Source organism: Neofelis nebulosa, chromosome 13 (genome assembly GCF_028018385.1).
Source record: "Neofelis nebulosa isolate mNeoNeb1 chromosome 13, mNeoNeb1.pri, whole genome shotgun sequence".
NCBI lineage: Eukaryota > Metazoa > Chordata > Mammalia > Carnivora > Felidae > Neofelis > Neofelis nebulosa.
Window position 1 is genome coordinate 23,211,823 of NC_080794.1, and position 23,482 is coordinate 23,235,304.

The 23,482-nt window shown below is 49.4% G+C and overlaps 1 protein-coding gene across 1 annotated transcript in view; it reads left to right on the forward strand.

Annotated features, from left to right (window-relative positions):
* Positions 1-23,482, forward strand: part of LOC131492402 (liprin-alpha-1-like) — a 42,262-nt gene that overhangs the window by 14,365 nt on the left and 4,415 nt on the right. Inside the window, 10 exon segments of the mRNA XM_058696030.1 lie at positions 9,231-9,332; positions 9,604-9,768; positions 10,154-10,489; positions 12,010-12,163; positions 13,765-13,892; positions 15,450-15,533; positions 17,504-17,635; positions 18,927-18,989; positions 20,219-20,298; positions 22,077-22,296. Of these exon segments, the coding sequence (XP_058552013.1) occupies positions 9,231-9,332; positions 9,604-9,768; positions 10,154-10,489; positions 12,010-12,163; positions 13,765-13,892; positions 15,450-15,533; positions 17,504-17,635; positions 18,927-18,989; positions 20,219-20,298; positions 22,077-22,296 (1,464 nt within the window).

The following is a 23,482-nucleotide window of genomic DNA, read 5'->3' on the forward strand; positions in this document are numbered from 1 at the left end:
ATATTTTTTAAAGTTTCTTTCTTTCTTTATTGATTTAGAGAGCATGCATGGGAAGGGGAGTTGGAGGGGGGAAAGCGAGTGGATCCCAAGCAGACTCCGCACTGTCAGCAGAGTCTGATGCCAGGTTTGAACTCATGAACCGTGAGATCATGGCCTGAGCTGAAATCAAGAGTCAGACGCTTCACCGACTAGAAGCCACCCAGGTGTCCCAAAGAGTTCAGTATTTTACCACTACATGTGACACTTACCGTGGCATTACTGGTAGATAGTTGTATCAAAACATGAAAATTCTCCTCTGTTTTTAGTTTGCTCTGATTTTTTAACAATCATCAAAGAAATAATAATACTAAATTTTCTGAAATGTGTTTTGTGCATCTTTGGGGACAAGTGATTTGTGTAATGTTGTGGTTTAACTGAAAACAACTTTTGCCCTTCTAGATTAATCCAAACCCGATGTCTATGCATTCTCTTTGCACTGGATTCCATTTGTAAAAAGTGTGCTTTAGATTCTTGCATGTGTATTCAAGAGAGAGGTGGGTGTTCCCTTGCACCCTCTTGTGCCGTCCTTGCTGGGGTTTGGGTTTAAGGTCGTGCTGGCCTCCTAAAACAACGTAGGAAGAAGCACTCCTTGTGCTTTCCCAGAAGAGTTTTTGTATGTGTTCTTTTCTTTTGGGAAGAAGTGCTAGGCCAACAGCTGGTGTAGGGTTTTCCTTGTGAGAAGGGTTTTCATTGCAGATTCCTTTCTTAAGTGGAAATAGGAATTTTCTGATTTCCCATATCTTCTTGTGTCTATTTAGATAAGGCATTTTGTTTTCTAGGAGTTTGCTCAGACCTCCCAGACTTTCCAAGGAATAAGTTTCAACTGGTTTCTAAAACCCCCCTATCTGCAGCATCTGGTGTGATATTTGCTTTAGAACTTCTTGATATTGGTACTTTGTGCTTTGTTTCTTTTTCATAGAACCAACTTGGGCTTTTTTGATTTCTGTGATTTACTATTTGTTTCCTGCAGCACTGATTTCTGCCCTTTTGTTTTCCATCTACTTGGTGATTGTTTGCTGTCCCATCTGGTAGTTCTTGAACTAAATCCTTCATTTGATTTTTAGCCTTTGTTCCTTTCCAGTATGTGTATTGTATTTACTTGCTTATTAGTGTGTTGATTCATTTCAGAAGGAGAGCATGAGCAGGGCAGAGGGTCAGAGGGAGAGAGAGAGAGAGACAGAGAAAGAGAAAGAGTCTCGAGCAGGCTCCTCACTCCGTGTGGAGCCAGGCTGGGGATCGATCTTGTGGCCGTGGGATCATACCCTGAGCCAAAATCAAGAGTTGGTCACCAAGCAACTGAGCTATCCTATGATATATGTATTCTAAAGCTATGAGTCTCCCTTTATAATTTTTTTTTTTTTTTTCTTTTTTTTCAACGTTTTTTTTTTATTTATTTTTGGGACAGAGAGAGACAGAGCATGAACGGGGGAGGGGCAGAGAGAGAGGGAGACACAGAATCGGAAACAGGCTCCAGGCTCCGAGCCATCAGCCCAGAGCCCGACGCGGGGCTCGAACTCACGGACCGCGAGATCGTGACCTGGCTGAAGTCGGACGCTTAACCGACTGCGCCACCCAGGCGCCCCTATGAGTCTCCCTTTAAGCACACCTTTCCTGATCTCACAAGTTTTGATAAGCCAAATGTTTATTATCTTTTATGTGAAACTATTTCCTAACTTTCATTGTGGCATCTTTTTCTTAATTCATCACAATGTTTAGGAGCATAACACATCTTGATGTTTCGGGGGATTTTCTCGTTCTCTTTGTGCGGATTTCTAGCTTAATTCCATGAAGGTATCTGTCTCAGTGTTTTGGGGTGGTTGTAACAAAATACCATAGACTGGCTGCCTAATAAGAAACAGAAACTTCTTTCCTACAGTTGAGGAGACTGGGAAGTTCTCAAGATCAAGGCATCTGCAGATTCCGAGTCAGGGGAGAGTCAGCTTCCTGGTTCATCGACAGCCTGCTTCTCCCTGTCCTCCTGTGGTGGCAGGGGTGACGGTGCTCTCTCAGCCGCCCATGACTGGTCATCACCGGAAGTCTCCCTGTCTTTCTCCCATCACTTTGGGCGTGATGAATTGTTGCGGGAAATGAACTGTGAATCTAATGGTATCCGTCAATATGCCCTGCAGTATTTCAGTCCTTTGTGATGAGCTGACTTTCCTAATGGCCTGGCATATATTCGTTTTCATGAACTGTTCCTTGGGCATGTGAAAATAATGTGTATTGGGGGAATGCAGTAGTCTCTATTTATAGGTTAGATGAAGTTTGTTAATGACAGAATTCAGATTTTAGTAACCACTTGAAACCAAGTAAGGAATAGGCGAGAATGAGTTTAATAATATAACTAACAGGTATATCCAAAATATCATTTCAGTGTATAGCCGGGGTGAGAAAAAATTATATATGATTTTGAATTCTCTTTTTTCACGTTGTCTTTAAAATGTGGTGTGCATTTTATACTTTGCACACGTCGCACTTTGAGGAGCCGCGGTTCAAGTACTTGCAATAAAGCACGTGACCCCATATTGGACAGCCCCGTCACACTGCCTTGAGTTTTCTGTTGTCGTCAGTTCTGTCAGATACTGAGAGATGTATCGTCAAGTCTCCCATCGTGCTTATGGATGTGGCTCTTTTTCCTTTTCTATGTTTGTCAATTTTTCTGTATTTTGAGATGGCGTTATTAGGTCTATGCAAGTTTAGAAGTTTTGTTCTCTTGGTAGATGGAACTTCCATCGCGAAATGTTCCTCTTTGTCTCTAGTAGAGCTTTTTGCTGTAGAGGTTACTTTATTGGAGGGTCCTGGTGGCCACATCAGTTTTCTGTTCGGTAGAGTTTGTCTGGGGATCTTTTACTTCCACCTGTCTGTGATCTTACGTTTTAAGGTATACCTTTGTGACCAGGGTATGGTAAGTTTCCTTCTAACGCATTTGAGAGTCAACCTTTTGCTTGCAGTATTTGTGCACACGTAATGACTGATATGTTAGTTTACACGTACCGTATTATTAGTTTCTTCTTTGTCCCAGCTGTTCTGTCTTCCTTTGGTCTCTAGCCTTCGTTTAGAAGCAGGAAGGAGTTTTTAATTGTACATTGATCTGTTAGGTTAATTGGAGTGTATCTATTTCTATCTATTTCAGAAATAGAATGTATCTATTTCTATTTCTGGAATGTATATCTATTTCAGGTGCATTTTAAACTGACCCCTGCCTGATTCAGGACTTGTACTGCTTCCCTGACACTGCTCTCTCCTTTTATCTTTTCTTTTTTTTTAAGATTTATTTGTTTTTTGAGAGAGACATAATACAATCGGGTGAGGGGCAGAGCAGAAAGGAAGACACAGAATGTGAAGCGGGTTCCAGGCTCTGAGTCATCAGCACAGAGTCTGACACGGGTCTCCAACTCACACACCGTGAGATCTTGACCTGAGCCAAAGTCGGACACTCAACTGACTGAGCTACCCAGGCGCCCCTGCTCTTTTCTTTGACACTTGAACCAGACTGAACTCCTCTTCACCTTTTGTTGGGTGATATTTTTACGTTTTAGATGGATTTGGCATTGTTGTCATTGTTTCGTGCACTTAATGCTTGTTAAGTTTTGTTCTCATAGTTACCCTTTCTGTTGTGATGTTGTTCTGCAAGCCTTGTTTTTTCATATTTCTTTCAGAGACTACATTTCTTTTCTGCAACAAGCTGCTTTAATATTGATTTTAGTTTGTGTCTGTAGTTGATGTGTAGTCATCGTTTTTGTGTGTGCGTGTGTGTGTGTGTATGTGTGTGTGTGTTGTTTTTGTTTGTTGTTCAGTTTTTATTTTTGTTTTTGCTTCTGTTTTGCCTGAAAAACATCTTTACTTTGCCTTCACTGTGAAGAATGTTTCTGTTAGGTAAAGACTTCCAGGTTGGTGGCTATTTTAGTTCACCTTTCATACATGCCAATCCATCATCTGGCTTCATTTGCTTTTCTTGAAGAGTCAGCTGGTAGTGTTGTTGTTGTCCCATGGAAGGCGGTCTCTTTGTCCTCTCAAGACTGTTAACATCTTTTTGCCTGAGGTGTTCCTTGTGGAGTCACTCTCTTGGTTCTTTTATCAGTTTTGATTCTTATCTTTTTAGTGAAATGGTACTACCCATTCTGTGTTTCCTCTACTTTGTGGGCTCCTATTGGACCTTTGTACCATATCTTCTGTGTCTTTTGGGCTTGTGTATTTTCTTGACGTTTTCTCTGTGTATGGTCTAGATATATTTTTACCTACCTATCTTTCAGTTCACTGAGGCTATTCACCTTTGTCTAGTCTGATGTGAAGCCCACGGACTGAGTTCTTAATGCCATTAACAAGATTTTTTAGTCTTTTAATTATGTTGGAGAGCTAGATAGAGTGGGAGCAAGGGAAGAACAGAGAGAGAGGGAGACATAGATGCCGAAGCAGGCTCTAGGCTCTGCACTGTCAGCACAGAGCCCAACGCGGGGCTCAAACTCCCGAATCATGAGATCATGACCTGAGCTAAAGTCAGATGCTTAACCAACTAAGCCACTCAGGCACCTGGAGATCGTAATTTTAGCTCCGATAATTTGCAGTTTGAGAATCTGTTTTGAGTCTCTGAAAAGTTCCCATTTGTCAAGAATGGTTTTTGGACAGTTGACTTTTGCATCCAATCACTCCAGTCTATGTGTCTCCTCTTGGTCTGTTTCTCTTCTTTCTTCTTTGGGTCGATATGATGTAAAACCTTTTTTTTTTTAATGTTTATCTATTTATTTTGAGGGAGAAAGAAAGTGAGAGCAGGGGTGGGGGTAGAGGATGGGGGAGAGAGAGACACTGTTGAGCAGACGCTCTTTTCTGTCAGTAGAGAACCCAACCCAGGGCTCAAACTCACAAACGTGAGCCGAAACCAAGTGTTGGTCACTTAAACGAGTAGACTGAGCTATCCAGGTGTGTCTCTTTTTTTGTTTGCTTGTTTGTTTCTTTCCTTTTCTTATTAAAAGAATTTTTTTTGTTAATATAATTTACTTTTGAGAGGGAGAGAGAGGTAGAAACAAAACTTGAGCAGGGGAGGGGGAGACAAAGTGGGAGACACGGAATCCAAAGCATGGTCCAGGCTCTTGACTATCACCACAGAGCCTGACGCGGGACTCAAACCATAAAGCGTCAGATCATGACATGAACCAAAGTGGGATGCTTCCCCGACTGAGCCACCCAGGCATTCCTTTCATTTCCTTGCCTTGCTTTGCCTTGCTTTGCCTTGCCTTTCCCTTCCTTTCCTTGCCTTTCCTTGCCTTTCCTTGCCTTGCCTTGCCTTGCCTTGCCTTGCCTTGCCTTGCCTTGTCTTGCCTTGCCTTGCCTTTCCTATCCTCTCCTTTCCTTTCCTTTCCTTTCATTTCCTTGCCTTTCCTTTCCTTTCCATTTTTTTCTTTTCTTTTCTTTTCTTTTCTTTTCTTTTCTTCTTTTTTCTTTTCTTTTCCTTTCTTTTCTTTTCTTCCTTTTTCTTTTCTTTTTTCTTTTTTTTTCTTTTCTGTTCTTTTCTGTATTTTTTGGTCTTGCCTTATCTTGTCTTTTCATTTCTTCTTTGTTTTTATTTTTGTGCTGGACTGTATGGAGAAGCATAGAGGCTCTTCATGTGCTTTTATTCCTTCAGCATTTCATCCCACACACCCCGAGTGTGGCGGTTATTGGTCCCACTCAGGCGTGAGTGAGTTGAGACTGGGGCTCAGTCTTTGTAAGGTGCAGTGTGAGCTGGTCTCACGCTGTCCCCCACCCCCGTGTAGACCTCCAGGGTCTCCATTTGGAGGCCTGGAGTATTTCCGAGGACCCGTCCTTGATGCTAGGTCCCAAAGCCCAGTTATTTCCTCCACAGCACAATGAGATGATGGAAGGGTCAGCTTCTCAGGCAGTGCTTGCCGAGTGCCGGGCTCATTTTCTGTGCCTCCCTGTGCTGTCCAGAGCTCGGTTCGCTGCGACTTTCTGCTTGCCTTTCTGTTAGGTTTCCTTTGCAGCTCGTTGGTATATTGCCTGCAATCCCTGAGGAAATTCAGAATCCTCACATGTCTTGAGGGAGAGAGAGGACTCTGAACATTAGAGTTGGCTCAGCGGGCTTCCCTTTTGTTGGGGTCTCAGTCCTTCCAGTTGTGACTGCCTCAGGGTCTCCTTGATGCCTTCAAACATGCTTCAAATTGAATTCATTTTTCCTAGTTCATGATGTGTTGATTAGCAGGCTACTCACATGTATAAGAGCAAGCCAGGGAAGACTGAGAAGTCATAGTAAACATTTTGGTCATCAGCATTTGTTACAAGAGAAAACAAAACCCAGTAGTCCTTGCCTAGTACCCGTCATTCATCTAAAATGACCATCCAGTTTGCGCACGCTCAGCCAGCGTCCATGGAGTGGTGATGGTGTCAGCCTCCCAGCTCCCTATCCCCACCGCCATGGCCGCCCTCCTCCCCTGTCAGGTGCCTGCCCAGGGCAGGCTTTGTGGTGACGGGCTGGCTATGGCAGGGCTTGATGGTTTTCCCAGAGTTTTTTGTAACGTCCCTTGGCATCTTCCAGACTTTCATAACGTTCCCTCTGTGGCGGTTCTCTTTGGTAGCATTGACTGTCCTTCTTGTCAAGTGCCTGTGTCATGAGCCTCACAGGTCCTCGTGGCCCCTGGTCTGCAGGCTGACTTAGACCCGCTGCGCTCCGGAGCGAGTGAGCCGCCAAGACACGTTTGGTGGTGACCCGTGGGGTTCTGGGTGGCCAGGACATTGTCCAATGCCAAAGAACTTTAGAGGACAGTCCCTTGCTTTCAGCGTACTTCCTGAGTTGAGGGACAGAGCCGGGATGGAACTGGTCCAGGGCAAGGGCTCTGGTTGTGCAGCCAGACCACTGGCCACTGGCACTTGTTGCCTTCAGGACCCTGGGGTGAGCTTCCTACACAGGGCCAGCCGCCCTGATCACACCCCCGCCTGTGTCCGCTCAGACGGTAGCTGCTTCACCCCTTCCTACCCAACATCTTGGTGCTCACTTGTCTTTCTCGTGAATAAATGTCGTTTGTGGCATTTTCCCCCCGACAGGGCATCTCCTTCTGCGTGAAAAACCTGTGCAAGCAGCCATGGTCTCCTCAACTGATTTTCTTGGGTTTTCCCTTTTTGTCTTGGAGTGGTTGACATGCGGTGGATGGTGGTTCCTGCTTCTCTGCAATCTTCTCTGGGGCGTCTGGGAAACCGTGTGCTTCCTCTTCGTGGTAGAAGCTGCTTCTCCTATCATCATGACCATTTGAAAAGCCAAACCCCTTTCTAAATTCACCAAGATATCCTGTGCCTGCATTGAAATGTGCCAGTTTTCGATCCTTCCCTTCCTTCTGCCTTACGTCGTGATAATCAGGTCTTCACTTGTCTTGCAGTTTGAGTTGAGTCTGCAGGTGTGCCCATCTCACAGCAGTCCTACATCCACAGACATGCCACATCTTCCACACGAGACACAAAGATGTCTCACACATAGCACCAGGTTTTTGCATGTGCTGGGGTAGCCGCAGTGAGAGCTTCGAGAATTTCCCTTTCCTTGTGCCTCCATGGTCCTCACGCAGGCCGGCTGGCAGCTGCAGCTGTGGACCTCAGTACATGTCAGGCCATTCAGCCTTTTCTTGTCATACCATGAGTCTTCTCTACATCGCGGGAGCACGTCCAGCATCCCTGGGGACACTTCAAACGGGTCCCAAGGTGTAAATAAGGTTCGTGGCATTGCCCTTAACAGGGTGAAAATGACGCAGGAACCCTGAGAAATCACTTTTCTTCTGGTGCTTGATTTACTGGAGAAAGGAAGTGCTTACCAAGAGCTGAAAGCAGATTCGTGCAACACTTGAGGTGACCTCAATAGCAACAGGAAGTGGTGCACACTTCCCCCAGAGGACAGCGTCTGCTACAGCTCGTGTTATGCGGTTAGGACTTAATCCTGCGTCTCCACATTTGTTTGCCTTTCTCTTGACTGCAGATGGCACCAGGTAGGTACGGTCAGTTTCTGTGTGCAAAATGATACGTTTTATCTTGTTAGAGTAGGTTTGTGTATGTTTTCGGATAGGAAATGCTATAATAGCCTAGTATCTGTGTTTATTTCATGCACCCGTGGCCTCCCTTTTACTTACTATCTTTGATATTTCGTAGCTGCTCAGCTCATCTGCCAGTCTTTCCAAATGTCACACATCTCCAGAAAAGTTTCCAATGTATTTATTGGAACAAAAATCGCCACATAAAAATGGGCCTGCACAGTCCTACATCAAGGATCAGATAGGCGTCTGTGGGTTCACCTTGTCAAATCAGATTGCAAGGAACGTGTTCAGTTCTGTGGTAACATTCCCGTTGATTTGGAAAGGGTTAATTTACGAAGGAACTTGAAGTATGTCACCAGTTTGTCCTTGGATTTTCTAGAATGGCTGAAATCAACCACTCTCTTTATTTGGAATGTCAGTTTTTAAGCGAACCTTTATGCCCTCATTTGTCCTACAGAGACAAAAGCTCTGGGGCGCCTGGGTGTCTCCGGGCGTTAAACGTCTGACTCTTGGTTTAGCTCAGGTCATGATGTCCTGGTTCACGGATTGAGCCTTGCACCAGGCTCTGCGCTCGACTGACTGGAGAGTGTGCGTCCACCTCCTTGGAGCCCATCTGTACGCCATGTCCTGGGCGGGCGCTCGGTATTGGCGGGAGAGAAACCCCATGTGGGGTGGTGGGCCCTGGCATCACTCTCCTCAGAGACCCTTCATCCATAATATTTCCTGCTTGACTAAAGAAATAAGTCTTAAATTCTCCCTATCGACAAGAGTCCTACCATCATTTTTGAAAAGCCCATTTGGTATGGTTGACTTGACTGAGACAGGGGTCCAGGCTAAGACAGCAGCTTTTGAGTACCGTCAGCCTTTCCCCGCTGCCGCTCCACAAGCCTGCTTGCCAGACGAGGCCAGAGGCTGGGGATGGGCAGCAGGCTTCTTGGCCTGTTGCTCCCGAGTCAGCAGAGCTCCTGAGTCCTAGACCTGCCAGGCACCTGAAAACGTCTGTCCCCTTGAGTGTCTGTCCCTCCGAAAATCCCCGGGACTCCTGTGGGTGGTGAGGAGGGGACTGGTGTGTGTGATGCTACTTGAGGGTGGTGGGTGCTGGGACTCTGGAGGGCCACGGAGGCCTGGTGTGCTCTGGTAAAGACCCCCTGTGTCTCTCCACTTTTGTCCCCTCTCCGACCCCAGGAGTGTGCAGCTCTCGCTGCAGAGCTCCACACCTGCAGGGAGCAGCTCGTGCAGAGAGAGGAGGAGATCGCCAACCTGAAGGCGGAGAGAAACAACACCAGGGTCAGTAGGTGCACTGCCAGGGTCTTTCAACACAGGACACCATTCACTCCCCTTGTCTACATGTCCCCATGGATTTGGCTGGGACCTATTGTTCTCAAACCTTGTTTGATCCGTGAGGAGGAGTGAGGCTATTTTAACACATTCGAGGGGATGGCTCCCTACCTGGGCACTGAATTGAAGGGATTCAGACTTGGTTTTGCATTTGGTGAACTTGAGGCCCGGAATTGAAGTTGTTCTTGAAACACGCTTTTCCTTTTGCCTCTCCCACTAGGTGCTCCTGGAACACTTGGAGTTCCTAATCTGCAGACACGAGAGATCTCTCAGGAGAACATTGGTGAGGCGACAGGCGAAGACTCAGGCCGGCGTGTCCAGTGAGGTGGAGGTGCTCAAGGTCCTGAACTCCATATTGGACAACGACAAAACGGAGGATGAAATGGTGTGCCTTGCCATGGCGGTTCTCAATTTGTGCACATGCTGTGTGTTATAGGCACACTTTGTGTGTTTGTGTGACTTGAGTTTCCTTTTCATCTTCTTGAATTCTTGTAAGAAGACAGGTCTGTATGGTTAAAAAGCAGTAGTTGGTGGAAATGTGTGTATCGATTGGCTAGTACAAATTACATAATGTAATTTATTTCAGGGAAGATTTGTCTCCAATGTTAAATTGAAAGCTGTTAACAAGCAAGTTTGTGAACAGGAGCATCCGTGAAAAAACTTACCAGCATTCTGTCATGTTATTTGAGGCAAAGGGGATCTTAGGGTAACTGTACAGTAAGGCCTAGTGAAAACACCTCTGTGTACAAGCTCAATCCCTTTGTTTCCAGGTGAGAGAGCAGTTACGTGTGGCACTGGAGAGGTGTAGTTTCGTAGAAGAATTAGAGGCCACACGCAGAGTTCAGCTGCAGACCTCATGACAGGATTTGATTGGAGGGGGTTTCCTTTTTATCCATTGTTTTAAAAACAACATATGAAGACTAGCAGTGGGGGCCCTCACATGTTGCTTCCCTTTCTGGCTTTCAAAGGTGCAGAGCCAGATGAAAGAGCTCCTGGCTACCCTGTGCACTCTCGTGGCCAAGCTGGAAGAGGAGCTAGACATCTCAAGGAAAGACCTCATCCTTTCTCAAGCAATGAACACCATATTACAAAGAGATGTCCATGAAGTGAGTGTCGGATGAAATGGCCACACAGTCGTCTAGCCAAACGTGGGGTGTTTGGTTCGGTCATTGCCCAGTGTGTCCTTCATCTCCCACGGGTTTTGAACGTTTGGATTTTGGTAGAAGTAGCAGCAGAACGGGATGTGTCTCCGGGGCCTGGGCGGGCTGCCTCCCCGTCTGCGCGGTGGAATCTGTCCTCCCTGGGTTCTCCCCTGCCGAGGCCTGGCGGGCAGGTGGCGGAGTGCCCTCGGGTGTGGAGTGTGGGCCACCTGAGCTTGGCCCATGCCATGCTCTCGGTCTGTTTTGGGAACACACTCGGCACGTGGGAACCAGCGTGCTGCTGCCAGGTCGCTGCCGAGGGCACGACCATGCGAGGGCGGCTCTACCGAGGGGCCGTCACGGCCGCCTCTGCCGCCCTGCCCTCCTGCCAGGGGTTCCGTGCTCCTGGTCGTGGCGGTCAGAGTGAGCGAGGGGCAGCCCGCTGGTCCCGGTGTAAGGTCATGGAGGAGTGGGGACGCTTCTGCACGTGTGGTCATCGATGGGAATCTGATACTTGTCACAGAAACCAGTAAGATTAGGATGGTTTCTCTGTGCCTCCTCCTGTCACTGTGAGCTGCCCTTTGCGGACAGTCCCCACACACCCCAATCCCAGCCCAGCAATGCCACCTTGGGAAGACCCTGTCAGACCCTCGAGTGTGTACGTACACGAGCAGTCTGTTTAGTACCTTAGCGTGGGTGAGGTCATGTAAGAATTTAAAACAAAAGTATTTGCAGAAATTATATAACCCGTTCAGTGAAGTTGTTGTTTGGCAAAGGTGGGGGGAGACCCCGCAGCAGAGTTCAATATGCAGAGAGTTTAGAAAATCATTTCTTAGGACTCATCACTTTCAGTCTTGAGACTGCTGACATAAATTGCTTAGTAAACACAGAGGGCTGGAAGAGGAATCTCTCGGGTGGTGGACAAGAAAGGCAGGGCAGGACGGTCTGGTTCCATTTGCAGTGTCAGATACCATGGGATACAATGTTGTTACAGGGTTAGGCTATAGAAGATGACTTCTAGTTATATGCACGGTGGAGTTTGGCTTCCTTTTGTTAACACTGCTGCTCCATCTTTGTGGGAATTGGATGAGATTTCCCCCACCTTTTCCCCGGAGAAAGGATGGTGTCTCATGGTGTGTGCCTCCAGAGGCAAGTCGCTGTTCTGTGGAAAGCTCAACGGTGTCCGGAGGCAACCGAGGTTGTGACTTCCGGGAGATTTTATTATCCGTTTGTCTTTGAACACATGGGAAAGAATAAGCCTGGGTACCTGGCCAGAATCCCGAGCAGCCTCCGCACTGTCGGCACAGAGCCTGACGCGGGGAGCCAACTCACAAAGCGTCACCGGCTGAGCCACCCAGGTGCCCCCAGGATGCTACTTTTCTGTTTGTTTGGGAAATGAGGATTTCGCCCGGTTTTTGTGTCTGGAGTGTGTTAATGTGTCGTAAGCTAATTCCTTCCCTGTTTTCCCTCTGAAATACCTGCTGTAGACCATGGCCCAGAAGGAAGACATGCAAGAGAGGATCACTACCCTTGAGAAGCGTTGCCTCAGGGCACAGCAGGAAGCCACCTCTCTGCCCGACCTCAAAGATAAACTTGAAAACGAGATCACAAAGAAGGACTCTCTGCATCGACAGGTCGTTGGTTTCGTTGTACTACGTTCCACTTTTATTAATTACAAGTCAGGTTAAGGACCAACTGTCAATGTCAGGGTTTTAGGATCTTAGAATCTTGTGTTGACCAGTGGGGTTACTTCAACGTCCAGGGTTTAATTCTTTCGAATTTTATGGAAGCATGTTATGGGGCTACCCTCCTTGATTCCTTCTTTGTCTTGTCTTACATGCACATTACTCTGTTGCCTGTTAGCACTGTTTCCAAAGGAACAGGGAGTGGCTGGGAATGTGTAGGCAGCTGGCCATTTTGGTTAGTACCTGAGATCGGGGGGTGGGGTGGAATGGCAGGTGCAGAAGCACAGTCTGGAGTGAGGATGTGAGACCCTGTGTTTTGGGAAGCCGCACGGCTCTTCCTTGGTTGTCTCAGGTCATCCGGCATTGAACAGGAACACCGCATCCAGCTTCTTGGAAACAGAGTGAGTTTGCCTGGTGTGTTTGTCAAATGTGTCAGTCGACCCAAAATGATAATCAAAGTGAAAGACTAGGAAGCCATGAAAATGACATTGAGGAATGCTGTTTGAGAGCACGTAAGATGTTCCAAATCATGAGTGTAAAAGGCAGATCTCGAAATACTATGTGTACAGCATGTGATTTATTTTTGAGGGTTTTAAAGCATGATACACAGTCTGTATATACACAGAAAGCTATATGCACACAGAAGATGGAAGGAGTCTGTGGGAACAAATGTTAACCTGGCAAAAACCTCACCTTATACATGATTTTTAAAATGACTTTATATATTTTTAATGCTTATTTATTTTTGAGAGAGGGAGCCAGAGTGAGAGAGAGAGAGAGAGAGAGAGAGAGAGAGAGACAGAAAGAGGATGAGCAGTGGAGGGCCAGAGAGGGAGAGAGGGAGACACAGAATCCCAAGCAGGCTCCAGGCTCTGAGCTGTCAGCACAGAGCACGAGGCGGGGTTGACCCCATGAGCTATGAGATCATGACCTGAGCCGAACTGGCCGCTTAACCGACTGAGCCACCTCGGCTTCCCTAAAAGTCCTTTAACAAAAACTCTCGTGTCTAAGTTTTCCACGTTGAAGTTTTCCACGTTTTTGGTCAAGAGGGAGAGTGCTTTTGTTGAATAATGGTACACTTCCAAAAAGAACTCAACTGGCATCAGGCATGCTCTCAGAAGCTCTGTGCTGGCTGATGTGCCCACCTCTGAATGCCCTATGGAGCGAGCCCTCAGACCACAGTATAAATATGTTCACGAAGGCTTAGGACCGAATCCTTCTCTCCTTAACTTGTCAGGAAGAACGAGCAAGCTCCTCCAGAAGATGGGTTTTCTTTAATGTGTGGGAACTTTGTCTTTTGAAAGACTTCTTTGAAGATACTGAAGAAGAGCAAAGAGTTTGGAAAGACATGTTTTGCGTAGTGAAACGAGGACCAAGGCAGTGGGTGACTCCTTGCAGAAAGGAAAGGTTTACTCTGAAGCACCTCCCAAACTGTTGGCTTCAGTCAGAACGAACAGTAGATCTCTGCATTTAGCTTTTGTTTCACTTTATTAAAAATGGAAACGGAGAGAAGACTTGCTACACTTTGATGCTTTGCCTTCATTTCCTAGATTGGAGATCAAAACCGCCAGTTGCAAGAGCGCCTGGACGTGGCGGAGCGGAAGCTGCAGCAGACCCCGAGGAAGGCCAAGATGCTGCCCGAGGAGGAAGCCGAGCCGGCCCAGAGGGTGGCCACCCTCTGCAAGGTGGGGCCCGCCTTTCCTTCTGGGTCCCATGGTGGGAATGTCATTTTCATGGCGGTCCGTTCTTGTATCTCATTTCTCACCGGTAACGTCGGCGTGCCAAATTCCGCGAACCAGCTGAGATCTGTTTTCAGTGTTACTATGTCTGAGATTGGAATGCTTTTCAAACGGCAGTCATCATTTCCAGTTTTGGTCCCTCCGGTTTTGTCCGATGTGTGCTGTTTGCCGGCGGCTGCATCTAAGACTCACTGCTTTTCAGAGTTAAGTCAGAGACTCAAAGCTCAAGATAGTAGCCTTGGATAAGAGAAGGACAAGGGCACCTGACTGGCTGAGTCAGTGGAGCTTGGGACTCTTGATCTCAGGGTTATGAATTTGAGCTCCCTGTTGGGTGTAGAACTTACCAAAAAAAAATAAAATAAAATAATAGAATTTTTCCGAGAAATGAGAGAATCCTATCCTCTTTTAAACACAATTGTTTTTTATTTAAAAAATCCTTAAATGTTCATTTATTTTGAGAAAGAGAGAGCGAGCTTGGGCGCATACATGAGCAGGGGAGGGGCAGAAAGAAGGAGATAGAATGCCAAGTAGGCTCCATGCTATCAGCACAGAGCCTGACACAGGGCTCGAACTCCCAAACCTTGACTTCATGACCTGAACTGAAGCCAAGAGTCAGAACCCGACTGACTGAGCCACCCAGACACCCCTGTAGGAAATAAATCTTTAAGGAATTCACTCGGAGGTTCAACAAATAGAGTCGAGGAACGTGCCAGACACAGTCCCTGCCCTCCCAGCTCTCACAGTCTTCACCACCCACGGAGGAAGGCAGCAGTTGAAGAGTTGAAGAGGTAGTTTCCAAACATGATGTGGTCGGTGCTGGGATCGAGTGATGCGCACAGGACGAGGGAGCACATGACTGGGCAGCCAGTCCGTCCTTCCGGAACCTGGGCTGAGGGAACCTGTAGCAGGGAGCCTGTCGGTGCTTCTGTGTCACCGGTTCCAGTGCAGTGAGGGTCCCAGTGGGAAGGGGGTGGGGTCGTCACGGGATGCTGACCCTCAAGGCTGCCATCAATTCAGGCAGGCGGTATTGGGCACCCACAGGCCCAGGCTCCAACAGAGTCTCTCCTCCTTTGTGATCTGCATGTCAAGTCTCCGTTTGTTTTCTCGCCTGTCCTCTCTCCTGTCCCTGGTCAGCCGTGTAGCCCGACCGTTTGTCTTTGGACACTCTGCTGCTGAGGAAGCTAAATTGTTGGAAGTGACTTCCCAGCTTAGGAAGGCAGCACGCCTGTTTGCTCTTTCCACTTGCTGCTTCTTCCTGTCCGTGCTGAGTGGCCAGGGGTGTCTCCCGGGGGACGAGGCACCGTCCAAGGATCCGGGAACCGGGGTGGGGACGAGACCGTTGCCTACCCCCGGTCACCAGCATGGAAGCCCACTGCTTCCAACTGGCACGCATGAGGCCGGTAGGGACTGTGAGCAGGCGGAAGGCCGCTCACAGCATGTCGTGCGTAGGCACAGCGTGTGGTGTGGGGCCGCCAGCTCTTCTGACCCCGCTGTCGCCCACAGGCCGAGCAGAGGCGTGGCAACATCGAGGAAAGGCTGCGCCAGATGGAGGCCCAGCTGGAGGAAAAGAAACAAGAACTGCAGCGGGTACGTGTCCGAGCGGAGCAGCCGCGCACCTGGCAGTGGTTGAGGATGAGGCACAGGCTTGGGGTGTGGGGGTATGGAGTGGTCCCTTGTTTCCTACTTTTCCCCTTGTGGACGCCAGGCCCCTTCTCGATCCCATCAGGGGTACAGTGGACTCTTGTGCGAGTTGGATGCTAGTTAACACTCCTAGCATGTGGACAATGTTCTCTGGACGCTGGGGCCCCGGAGGCAGTGCCGCTTAGGGGTGGAGGCACCCACACAGCCTACTGTGCCCAGCAGCTCATTAGCAGCTACTCACGGTTGACGCGGGACCTCGTGGGTGTCCCTTGGCCAAAGCGGAGGTACTGGCCTGGGGTAGGGCAGCCTAGAGGAGGGGCCTCCTTCCTTAGGACATGACACTGAGGTCCTGAAATCAGGTCATGGGCCTGACCTTGGTCCCCACATCCTGAATTTCTAGTTGAGATGTAAAGGCACAGGTCAGGGTAGATGTTCCTAAGAAGAGGAATAGCATAATCGTGACTTGACGAAAGGGAGGCCCCTGTCCCTTGAATCCCCTGAGACTTTTCCTTGGGTAGCTGGTCGGACGTCAACGTGAAACACCCAGGAGACAGAGCAGGCAGCGGCCTCCCCATCTTGGGACGTCCATCCAAGGCCATCAGGTTTTGTTTTCACCAGAAAACTCGAAACACTCACCCTTAACTTACACCAGAAACTCGTGTGCTTGGCCCTCAGGGTCAGAGAATAAAACATGAGTTCTCGCGGAGTGAAGCTTCTGATGCCAGCGTGACGGCTCGTGTTGGCCGACCCCAGCCTGCCATGACACATACACACAAGCGAGCACAACCAGACACTAGCCTCTTGGGCCAAGAATTCGACCTCACCTACTTAGAGAAGCACTTCATTGCCTTTAGCACTGTATGGTAGTTTGGAAGGACAGGTGTTGAGATAAGGAATCTAGTATAACTGAGACAATTCCAAGGAAATTTTTAAGCTATTTTGCTTGAAAAATACTTGGGTGCTGATCCCTTCTTGTGGGGTGGCCAAGTGATGGCCGTTGCTGCGTGTTAGGTGTGGTGGTCGTGCTTTCTGTTGCCTGCTCCCAAGGAAAGAGGTGCCAGCAGGTGTGGCTTAGAGATGAGGAAGCCCGAGCATGGAGGGACTGTCCATTGCCTAGCCTGCGGGTGTGTCCTGTGGGCTCTTCCTCCTCCCTGGGCCCCCCGACTGCAGGGCACATGTGTAGTCCGTACCCCACGGCCCTCCGCCCGGCAGGAGCCCCTGAATCCTGCCGGCCTGTCCTCGGCGCTTCTGTTTTGGGTTAATTCAGGAGATGCGGCAGAAACAAGTTTTTAAACCAGACGATTGATGAGAGTTGTATATAACACAGACCCGTGAACTTTGCGGTTACGTTCGGAAATTACTTGAGGTAATTTGTTATGAATTTCTAATACAAGTTCCATTACAAAACGTTCAGGAGATGTGGGAACTTCACGAAAAACAGGTGAAAGTCTTTCTCACCACTGAATCTTTCCCAAAGTGGATTTTGTTTTATCTTTCGGTTTTGTCAATTGATTCATTTCTTTCTCCCTGAGGCCAGATCCGAGCTTCTGTTTCCGCCCCGGAATATTCCTCCTCCCGTGTGTAGATAAGCTGATCCCCTTAAGAATATGCTCTTTCCTGCATGTACATCTGCCTCCTGAGCCCATCTGAGAGCTAATAATGAGGACATTCGTGAAGGCCCATGCGTGTTTTGTTTCCCAGAAACAAAGGCACCTGCTAAGTGATGACCCCAGGAAGCAGGTTCCTGCGTTTCTGTGTCCCGGGAGGTCGGTGCTGGCAGTGAGGCACAAGCACGCCCAAGAGTGCCGTGGGAAGGGGCAGCCGAGGATGGCGTGCGTGTGGGTCGCACCGCTGGTCATTCGCACGTCTGAGCCAATGTTCGCACTTTTGCTTCAAGCCTGCGTCTTCTCTTTCAGGTAAGGCAGAGAGAAAAAGTGAATGAAGAGACTAATAAATGTCTGTCGGGCACTATTGACCAGCTCCTTTCCGAATCTGATGAGCGTCTTCAGCGTCATCTTAAGGAGAGAATGGCTGCTGTGGAAGATAAGGTAGGACATGAGAGACAGCGGCTGAGTGCCTCCCCGTCCTCACAGAGGAGACGCTCACGTTGTGATCCTGAGGAGCAGCGTGGAAGAGAGGCTAACAGCCACTGTAGAAAGTAGAAATGATTCTTTCACGCGGAAAACTGCAGGCTGTTACCCACTGTCTGCGTTAAGTTCCCAGTGTCCTGTCCCTGCCCGACGTATGTGTGCGGGAAGGTGAGTCTTACTGTCTAGAAGAGGAGTATGGTCTGGGGAGGGCCCGAGAGTATGTTAGGCTTTTACTAACTGAGAGGTAAGGAGTAAGCTAGCTTCATGCTAATCAAAGATGGGCCCAGAAACAGCCATAGGCAGTATATAACTAAGGGGAGGGGCCGTGTGTCGATAACCCTTTGTTGATAGGACCCGGCAGTGGCTGGATGTGGTCAGCAGGCCCTCGTTGGCCACCCCTGTGCTGGAACCTTCAGCCTGGTTCTTGTCTGGGGAGCTAATTTGTACCTCTTTTGTCCAGACGGACCGGTAGGAGTGCGCAGTTCTGTCAAGCATTTAAGCAGCTGAAAACAGAGTTTCTCCTGTTCCATCTCCTGCCTTCCCTCTTTTCATCTGGGTTGGAAAGAGTCTAAGCCTGGACTCTTACACCATCATAACGGATACACTTGAGGTGTAACGGGAGGGAAGCAGTATCATAGGATCTCTGTGAGAGAAGCTCTGGTGGTGACAGTTGGGTGCGGACCTGATACTACCGGTTCTGGTGACACCTGTGTCCCTGTAGATGAGCCCAGAATCTTCCCTAAGATGGGCACTTGGAGACACCAGTGAGCAATGCTAATTACACGACACACTTGTTTTGGGTAAAACCCATTATGAGGTGCGTTATTATACCCCACGTGAGGTTCTACCTTGATCACTGGGGCCAGCCTTTAGGTAGAATAGTTGTATGTGAGATTGGAATTCTATGTACGAAACTTAGGTCAGGTTTCCCAAGTGACTGAGGCATCACAGACCCTAAAAGCTAGTACGAACCAGTGTACCTGCTGCAAGTAAACTTAGGAACTTGTCATACTTACAGTCAGACATTGATCCGTGAAGAAATTGTACATGGACAAAGCATGAGGAAAGGCTGTTACTGCAGTTTCACAGACAGCATTTCACTCTGTGGTCATGTGACCCTGTTCGTTGGTATGGCCATCCACTCCATGACTTTTCTGTGGTGCTGCGTTATTGTAAAGAGAAACGTAGGCGTGCTCTAGCATGTGGAACGTTTGAAAGAATCAACACTAAAGGACTGTACCTTTCTCAGAAGTCTCCGTTAGGAGAAGTGGGCAATCTGAAAAAACAGTTACAAGAAACGCAACGTGAGAAGGTATTTCCATCTCTCAATCATTCAGTGATCCCTTGAGACTGGAAAGGAGCAGGTGACCTCTGGGGCTGACACTTCCTCCAAGGCGAGCCACCACTGTGCTTTCGAGGGGCCCCACGCTGGCAAGTCTGAATGGCACGCATGTGGCGGAGTTGGAGCTGTGCAGCCTATGGGGTTCAGATTTCTGAGTCCCTTCGGGGGTCCGCTCGAAAGCTAAAATGTTCACGCAAACCTTTCGTTGAGTGCAGCGTTGCCCAGCAGGAAGGTAACAGGTGACACGGGTGTCATCCCAAGGATTCTCGCGGCTGCATTCGAAATGGTCAAACAGACGGGTGATGTTAGTTTTCATGTAGCCCGATGCAGGCAACGTGTTACTGTATCATGTAAATAGTATAGACATGAAGGAGCTACTCTACAATGTTTTTCCACATTCAGTCCTTGCAACCCACGGGCCGTCTCACAGTTCCATCCCCTGTGGTCGGGACCAGCCCCACTTTGGGCACTCAGTTAGCCACGTGCGGCGGTGTCTGCTGCCTGGGACGGCACTGCCTAGGGCGTTGTTGTGTGACCGAAGGTCCTCTTCGGTTTTGCTCCCTGGTGCTGCGTGTGCAGACGTGAGGCTGGGCTGCGGAGGGTCCACGAAGGAGCACGTGCCTATTGCACAGAAGGGCTATTCCCCCACCGCCCAGAAAGTCCTGCTCCTCTCTACATAATTAGGAAGAAGTGTTAGTGGCTCGGTGTTTCTCCTCTGTAACCTTGCTAGGCCTGAGACCTAACTGTTCAGTAGGGTTTAGGACGTTCACTTGGTGATCCGGGTGTTTACTGGAGGACTCTTAGAGACAATGGTCTTGGGGTTTGTAACTGCTAAATTTCCCCATCGTGTAATGAACCTACAGTGTTGTATCAGTTTCAAGTAGACAGCATACCGTTTCACCAATTGCACGCGTAACTCTGTGCTCACCACCATCACTGTGGTCACCGTGTGTCACCATACAGAGTCCTTAGGGTATCACGGACCGTATTCCCTGTACGGTGCTTTTCATCCCCGAGATGGCCTTATTTGATATCTGGATGCTTATGCCTCCTAATCAGCATCACCTCTTTTGCCCACCGCCCCTACTCTCCTCTCCTCTGGCCACTACCAGTTTGTGCTCCGTGTTGAACGGACTCTTGAGGCAAAGAATCGTTAACCTTGCTTGCAGTGAGTGTCGTTGTCATTTGCTGCTTTGCAGGATCGGCTTCTACAGAGCATGGAAGCACTGAGGGCTGAATTAAAGCGGGCAAGACTGAGAGGCTCTTCGCTTCACCACGGGTATGACATTTCCTGGTTCACAGATGTGTTTGAGATGCGGCTGGGGGCGGCTTCCCTCTGTCACCAGTATGACCTGAACCAGCTCATGGTTCCAATGTAGAACCGTGGGTGTGCTATGTTATGACCCGAACCGGATCAGAGTTACACACAATAACCCTGAGCGTGTTGTAGTCTGATGCGATCCATTTTCCAGGTACCACCTAACTGATGATGGGGCGGGGCTGGGGGGGACACTGCCCTTCACCGTGCCTAACATGAACCACCTCACAAACACATATGTTAGCACCTGCTGTGTATCTTCCAGAGGAATCCTTTGGCCGAATGGGCAGAGTGACTGGATGTAGCTCAGGGAGCCGGTAGCTTCGTAGTTGGCAAGAGGGAGAAGTGAAACCTCATTGCAGAGGTTAGGTTTGGAATCTCAGGAGACCGGGAGGCATGACAGAGCTCACAGCCATGGGAGGAGGCGTGGAAGTTAGGGAAAGTTCTGTTCGTGTTTGGGTGGGTTTATTTGCGGCCTCCCTCCACCGAGTGTGGCAGTGATGGTGTGGGGCTAGGAGGGGTCCAGCGTGCCAGGTTCGGACCCAGCGTCCCCGGAAGCTGTGGTCCCTTCGGTAACACCAGTGGGGTCACCATGGGAGTGGACACGTGGCCATGGTTGTGAAGGTCACCTTCACATTGGTGGGGTTAGCGCAGTGCTCCCAGTTTCTTAGCTTTTTGAAAAGACTGGAGAATGACATGTAATCGCTTTAAGTCTGTTGGGACATTGGTGAGTCGCCTGTGAGGGAGCGGGTCAGCCGGCTTGTGAGCTGCTTCCTGCAGACAGTAATTGTCAGCAAGGTATTAAAAGGTTTGCTTGCTTCTTTGTAGGAAATAGGTACCAGGTGAGAGTCATTCTGGTGTGACAGTGCCTCGAGTAGCTGACTGGGCCCCCTTAGGTGCAGGCTCCTGCTCCAAAGGCAGGCCCACTCAGGCCGCACTGGGATTTGTGAAACGGAAGTCAGCTTCTCTTCTTTTCCAGAGATCAAGGAGCCACTGGACTCCCGTGCAGGGTTCAAGTGTGGAGGGTGAACCCGTGGCTGAGGCCGGGCACGTGGGCTGGCGGGTGCTCCTTCACAGCTGCTGACCGCTTCGTGCCCAGAGCCTTTGCTGAGGGGAGCAGCTGACAGCCCAATTAAGTGACTCCACCCTAGGGGCTGGGGGCTCCATGGAACTTTTCTGGAGACTTCTGTGGCCAAGGGGGACATTTGTCTGTTAGTCTAACTGCACAGAGGCCAGAGACGCTTTTGCCTCCTGTGTACGGGAGCTGCGAGCTGTGGTTCCCAATGATCCTGCCGCGGATGCCCCTGGGGCCGATAGTGGCTGGTGGAGGAAAACCTGGGGTCACCTGGCATCACAGCGAGGGCCTTGGCACACGTGGGCCGATGGCAGGTGAAGGCCAGAGGGACGTATAGGAGTGCTTCCCGGTCAGTTGGGCAGGAGGTGGTGCAGACACGCTGGATGACAGCTTGACTGGGGGCAGGCGCTGCTCCACCTCGGGGAAGTCTGGGCCGCGGGGATGCGTTGCACCTGCTGGGCCCGGGAGACCCTGTCTCCACAGGACCCGGCTAGCGGGCTTGCACTGGAGCCAGGGGCAAGGATGCCTTCATTGGAGACCTTTTTCTGTGACCTCATTTTCCTAATTGACGGGTTTTGGCCTGGCTGACAAAGTCCCCTTTTCTTTAGATAACAACCTCGGTGTGTGTGTGCGTGTTTGTTGATTGTTTCCCTCCGTATTTCAGGTGGACGCATGTCGGCAGCATCCCAGCTTCCAGGTTCCGTCTGGCGGACAGCCCCACGGATGCCAGCAGCAGCAGCAGCAGCAGCACGGTGTTGCAGCGCCGCCGGAAAGGCCGTGTGGCCCGTCTGCGACATGAGCCTTCCAAGGCAAGGATCTCCATCCTCTGGGGGCTCTCGTGGGACCGACCTGCCAGCTCCAATGTCACCTGCCTTTTCCTGTCTGTGAGGCTCTTCTGGAACTAAAGGACTGATAGGCTGCTTTCTCCTTGCTGCTTCCCCCATTCTTCTTTTGCTGCCTTAGAATTTACTTTTGAGAGCTTTTGTTCTTTCTTTGTATCAAGTAGCAATGTGGATTAAGATAGGACCTAGTGTTAAGTACAGCACAATGCAAATTAGTAAGGGTTTGAAACGCTAATGAAGGTTAAATGAACACGTGTATTCATCCTTAAACAACAAAGAATTCACCTTTGGAGTCTAAGTACTTTTGTCCTTTGTCTCTTCGGCTGCGTATATTTTTATATATTTGTGTAAGTTTTGAGCACCTGTAGTCATGGAACAAGTTTGGTGCAGACATCGTCCCAGAGCTAGGGTGCAGCATGACTGAAAAACCCAGATGAGGGGCGCCGGGTGGCTCAGTCGGTCAAGCGTCCGACTGCTGATTTCTGCTCATGTCACGATCTCTGGGTTTGTGCGATCGAGCCCCGGAGCCCCGCAGCCCCGCATGGGGCTCTGTGCTGACCGCGCCTAGAGCCTGCTTGGGATTCTCTCTCTCTCCCTCTCTCTGCTCGTCCCCCACTTGAAATAAAACAAAGAAAGCAATAAATAGATAAAAAGTCAGAGGATAGGCCTGCACCCCTATGTGTGCACAGTGTAGTGAGAAGAGACCAGCAGCGAAAGGGAAGTAAGGCGATATGTGTGTTAGTAATCTATTTCTGTTTGACAGATGATTGACAAGTCCCTAGGTGGGCACCTGTGGATAGCCCCAGAGTCCAAGGGTGGGTCTCTGGGCACTGCCCAGTGTGGCAGTGGAGAGAGAGACACAGAACTGGCAGAGACCAAGCGGTCACGACAAGGTGGAAGGAGCTCAGTGAGCCAGGTGCTCAGGGAAAGGGAGAGCGGTGGCCTGGTCGTGCTGGGTGGGGCCAGGCAAGGTGGAGGCCGAGGAGCACGGTGGTCTGGTCCAGGAGCCCTTGCGCTAAAGCCCACTCGCCAGAGTTCCAGAGTCTGTGTAGACACAGTAGGGGCAGCTTTCTGGAGGACTTGAACTCTGGTTGGGAGCAGAGACGCAGTGCTAGCTGGAAGGAGACACAGGGTAAAAGTTCTGTGGTTTGTGTTTTGTCAGTTTGCTGTTTTGCCCTGGAGCGTCTGTGGTCAGTCGTGGCTGGCTCGTGTTGTTTCTCCTGCATCT